The following is a 4,275-nucleotide window of genomic DNA, read 5'->3' as shown; positions in this document are numbered from 1 at the left end:
TGGGGAGTTTCTCATCCCTCAGTTAGCTTTTCCAACTTGAACGTTGTGAATTAAAAATTTTATTTTAGAAATGCACTGAAAGAGGATCACACTGGAAACTTTTCTAGATGCATGCTACACCGAGTACACACCCATCCATTACTGCCAAGTGAAGTACGCATCTTTGAGAGGGAGAACAAAAGAATGAAAGAAGAAGAGACGTACTTTAACAGGACTTTGTTTCGTGTTTTGCCTTAAGAACAGAGAGCGCATTAAATTTTTTCTCTCCATGTCCATGGGGATGTATCTCTATAACCGGTTTCACTCTTCATACCAGAGGCAAACAGACTAGCCGCAAAGTCCGTAAATAGAAGCTTTTGAAGTTGCTTAACCGGGATTTTCTGTTTTAATTAAAATGCATATTTAGGTAAAAATAAGGCCAAAATCTGTTTTGTGTTAAATTTTTGATTTTACGTTAGTGTTCTACCGCTTGAAGCGTATTTCTTCAATCCGTGAAGGCAAGTAACTGACTAAAACCAGATAGAGGCCACGACTTGTCAGTGTGGAGAGAGATTTCAAGTTTGATTAGTCTAGAGGGCGACGCTACCCCTCCTTTTAATCACACATCTACCACCTTGGACGTCTCCGCTCACCTGGGATTTGGTCCCCACCTTGGCAATCCGGTCGCACCGAAAGTCCCCCAGCCTATCTGTCCACTACCACCTTCTAAAGGCCTCATCTTGGACCACCTTTTTTGGAGATGTTCCAAGATCTACTTTACTGTCGGAAGATATGTTGGTGACCTGCAAGGAAACAGTATTCTTCCCATTGCAGCCATAATTGCCCGAAAGGCATTTGGTTGTATTCCATTTAGCTTACTTTTAGCAGCTGGAATGTAGGCTGAAAAAGCTAGGGTGCCAACCGCCTTCCACTTAGATTTAATCATCTCAGTCCCGGTGGTAACCAGGTCCCCCTCCACATGGCAATCATGAGATGCAATGACATAAAAAATTGAAAAAAGGCAAGAAAGAGAGTGTAACAGAGCTGGAGAGGAGAGAGAGTTGCGTGCTTTGATTGGGATGAAGAACTTTCAGCTTGTAACTTATTTAAGTATGCTAACTGCGTCGAAGACGAGTCAAATCCATCACTCGGGCCTAAGATGGAAGCATTTGCGACCCGCTGTGGCACATACTAGTCATAGCTGCGTTTAAAGGACCCTGGGCTTCTTCCATCAGCAAGGTGACCTTGAATGGGCTTGCGGAATTCCCTTTCGAATTAGTCATTCTTGGGTGGATCTGCGGAACCTACAGCCACTCACCTGGACATCGGGCTATCACAGGTCACAGAAATCTATGCGTTGCTCTAGAGCAGGAAGTTCACGTTTACTTAAATCACAAAAAAATTAGCTTTGGTGGCACCATATTGGAAAGAACTACCTAGTGGAAGTTTCCTGTGTTTGGGCCATGTGCCCTCCTCCATCCACTTGATTACTTGTGCCATAAAATGAACCACTTGAAACAAGCTCGATGAAAAAATCACGATTTCCTACGAAGGATAAAGTCACATTTCAAAACATTACCCCTACGTACTGTAAAGTTGGTCTCCTCAACCCCTCGGAGCTTTGCCGCCTCTCATTTGAGCTACCTAGTAGGAGGCTTTGCAACTTTTTTGGTGTTGACTAAACTAACCTCCACGATATTTAGGCCGTCCTTTGCTCCCTTCCTCCATCTTCCATCTCTTCTTCAAGAAAAGCCGCAAGAAGAGGAGCAGTTGCCGAAGAGGCGTTTGCTTTTTCCATTCCCCCCATCAAGGGGACTAATAGACTTGGCATTTTCCATATGCAAAACATTATTTCAAGTGAGACAGTGGAGAATGAGAGGATTTTTTTAAGGCACTTATCCAGGTCGATCATGCGTTTGACACAGGAAAATTACACGTTCACTCCTGTTTGACAGCGCATAGAAGCGCAGATCGCCTTACGTAAGGGTGCTGCATTAAGGGTGGGCAGGAGAGGGGGCCATTGAGGGCCACTTGGTAGTCTTTCTGCCCTTCAGAGTGATCGTTTAAAACAAGATTTGGCGAGTAGCTTATTTGAAACGCAGGTCTTTGTCAAAAGTGGTGTGATAATTGCAACCGTGACACAGTTAGTGAAAGAGGGTGGATCCAAACGAGGCCTCCACTCTAGGGAAGGTTTTTTTAGATCGCGGGGCCTCCCTTAGAACTGATCGTCTATTCTTATTCAAATTTTTTCAAAAACTGCTTTTTGCAGTGATTAAGAAGAAGGAGATCCGCATATTTTCCCCTTTACTTCAGTTGGAAGATAATTTCAAGCTAGAAGAGGTCCTTTGACTGTTCGATTTTACCATCCTTCATTCTACTACGTCTGAGCAAAATTGACTGAATAGGATAAAGAATGCTATACAAGATCACTTTTTTCGAAGCAAAATCTTGGACAATAATAAAGCGAAAAAGGACTCAAAAACCCCTAAATCAAGAGGTTTATCCACGTAGAAAAAATACTAACACAAGAACCCCGAAAGCTGGAAGCGGACCTGAATCTCGATGTCAGATGCTTTCTCCATTGCTTAATTTCATGGCTAGTTTTTAAAGTGAGAGAAATCGAATCCATGGTCTTTTTCCTCCAAAACTTACCCATCAATGCCAGTTCAGTTGGCTTTTGCTTTTAGACAAATTCATAAGCGTACACATCAAAGTGGGACTTCTGGTTCTACCTTCTAGATTTGCCCTAAAGGTGGAGGCCACAGATGCTGCGCTACACGATAAAGAAGGCAAAAGTCGTGACCTTTAACACCCGACGTACAGGCCGTCTAAGGATCAGTTGACTTCAACCTAGAGGCCAGCGTATGAGCCAAAGCAAATTGTATGGACACCTGAAGCATAGACGACACGGCGCTTCAGCTGTATAGACCTTCTATTTAAATGGACCCCTCAAAGGTGAGTGATTGTACGTCGGTTTGGGAGGAGCCTAACTGTTGCAGTCCCTGGCTCAAGGACCAGGTTGTTTCTGCACGATCCTGGATGGCTAGTCGAAGCATAACGGCTAGATGGATACCATGACTAGCAGGAGTTACGTGGTGCAGACAATTCCAGGACGGTTAAGCTGTGCAAATGAACTCTTCCAGTCCAAAGCCACATTCCAGGTATCAAATAAAAGCTGGAGTACTCGTAAAAAATGCCCAAATAGGCGGCAAGTTATCCCAAGCTCAGTTCACTGCAAACATAAACGAATTCACGACTCGTTCTTGTGTAATGTCATTCACTGCATTCATAAATCGGACCTGTCTTTAACGTCACCCTCAAGTGATGCATGATCCAAATCACTTGTCAAAACAATACATTTTTACTCACTTCGCTTGCCACACTGTCGCTTCGTGGAATACATGACTATTTGGTATCTCCACAAACAAATTACCCCAAAATTTCGTCGACCCACAGCAAAATAGGTGGAGGTATGCTATAACACGTGAGAAGTGGAAAAAAATATTGACAAAAAATCGTCAAGACGAAGCACCTGAGTGATGGTGGTCCTTCAAGTAAATGAAATCAAATTAATTAGCATGATCAGTCTAGTTTGTATGTGTGTGTGCATGGAATATGCCGAGAAAGAAGTAGAAATTTCTTCACCCACCCCATCTAAACCCACATAACTAGGTAAGCAGGCACTCTACAAGATGAGAGTGAAAAGACGGGTGCCTGGTGGAGGCTCAAAGGAGTGGCGAAGGGGGCCAGACTGGTGTAGGCACTCTTTCAGTTGAATTTCCTTTAATGAATAGGGGATTACCTTGTTAAAAGATTAAAAGTGGTAATTTAGATAGGGAACGAAAGGCTAAATCATCACGTCGCCCTCTATCCAGTAGACTGATGGTATAAGTAAAGAAGGAAGCATTAAGGGGTTCGCTAGAGTTAGTAGGTACTTATCGGAGGTGGGAGATCAGAAAATTTTTATTTAGGGAGTGACGCAGACTAGAGAATTTTACCTGTGGTTTTGCACTCAGCCAAGAGGAGGCGCTGTTAACTAACTTAGATTAAAAAAGAGGCTTTCAAACTTTAAGCCTAAAACAGAAAATAACGAGGTTAATACGACTGCTGGATGGTGATAACCTCCTTCCATCTGCCAGCAAGGCGCTACGCCTCTAGCAATAGGTTGGAGATGTGTATGCGCTTTGGAGGCAAATATCGCCAGTGATAACCCCTCTGCTAGTGAATTCTCCGGACAGGTCTTCCAACCCACGACGTTTGGGCCAGGAAAATGAGTGGGGGATGAGAAACTCTCCT

General features: G+C 43.6%; 1 protein-coding gene across 1 annotated transcript in view; it reads left to right on the top strand. All coding sequences in view use genetic code 11, as the record gives it.

Moving 5' to 3' along the window:
• EGR_09020 (hypothetical protein) overlaps positions 1-237 on the top strand; it is a gene marked incomplete at both ends in the record, with an annotated part of 3,710 nt that extends 3,473 nt beyond the window's left edge. Inside the window, one exon of the mRNA XM_024498269.1 lies at positions 69-237. Coding sequence (XP_024347324.1) covers positions 69-237 — 169 coding nt within the window. The remainder of the gene's footprint in view (positions 1-68) is intronic.
• Between the last annotated feature and the right edge of the window lie 4,038 nt (positions 238-4,275).

This window comes from Echinococcus granulosus, assembly GCF_000524195.1.
Source record: "Echinococcus granulosus chromosome Unknown EG_S00128, whole genome shotgun sequence".
NCBI lineage: Eukaryota > Metazoa > Platyhelminthes > Cestoda > Cyclophyllidea > Taeniidae > Echinococcus > Echinococcus granulosus.
The sequence above is the reverse complement of the archived record's forward strand: the minus strand, read 5'-3'. Positions and strand labels throughout refer to the sequence as shown.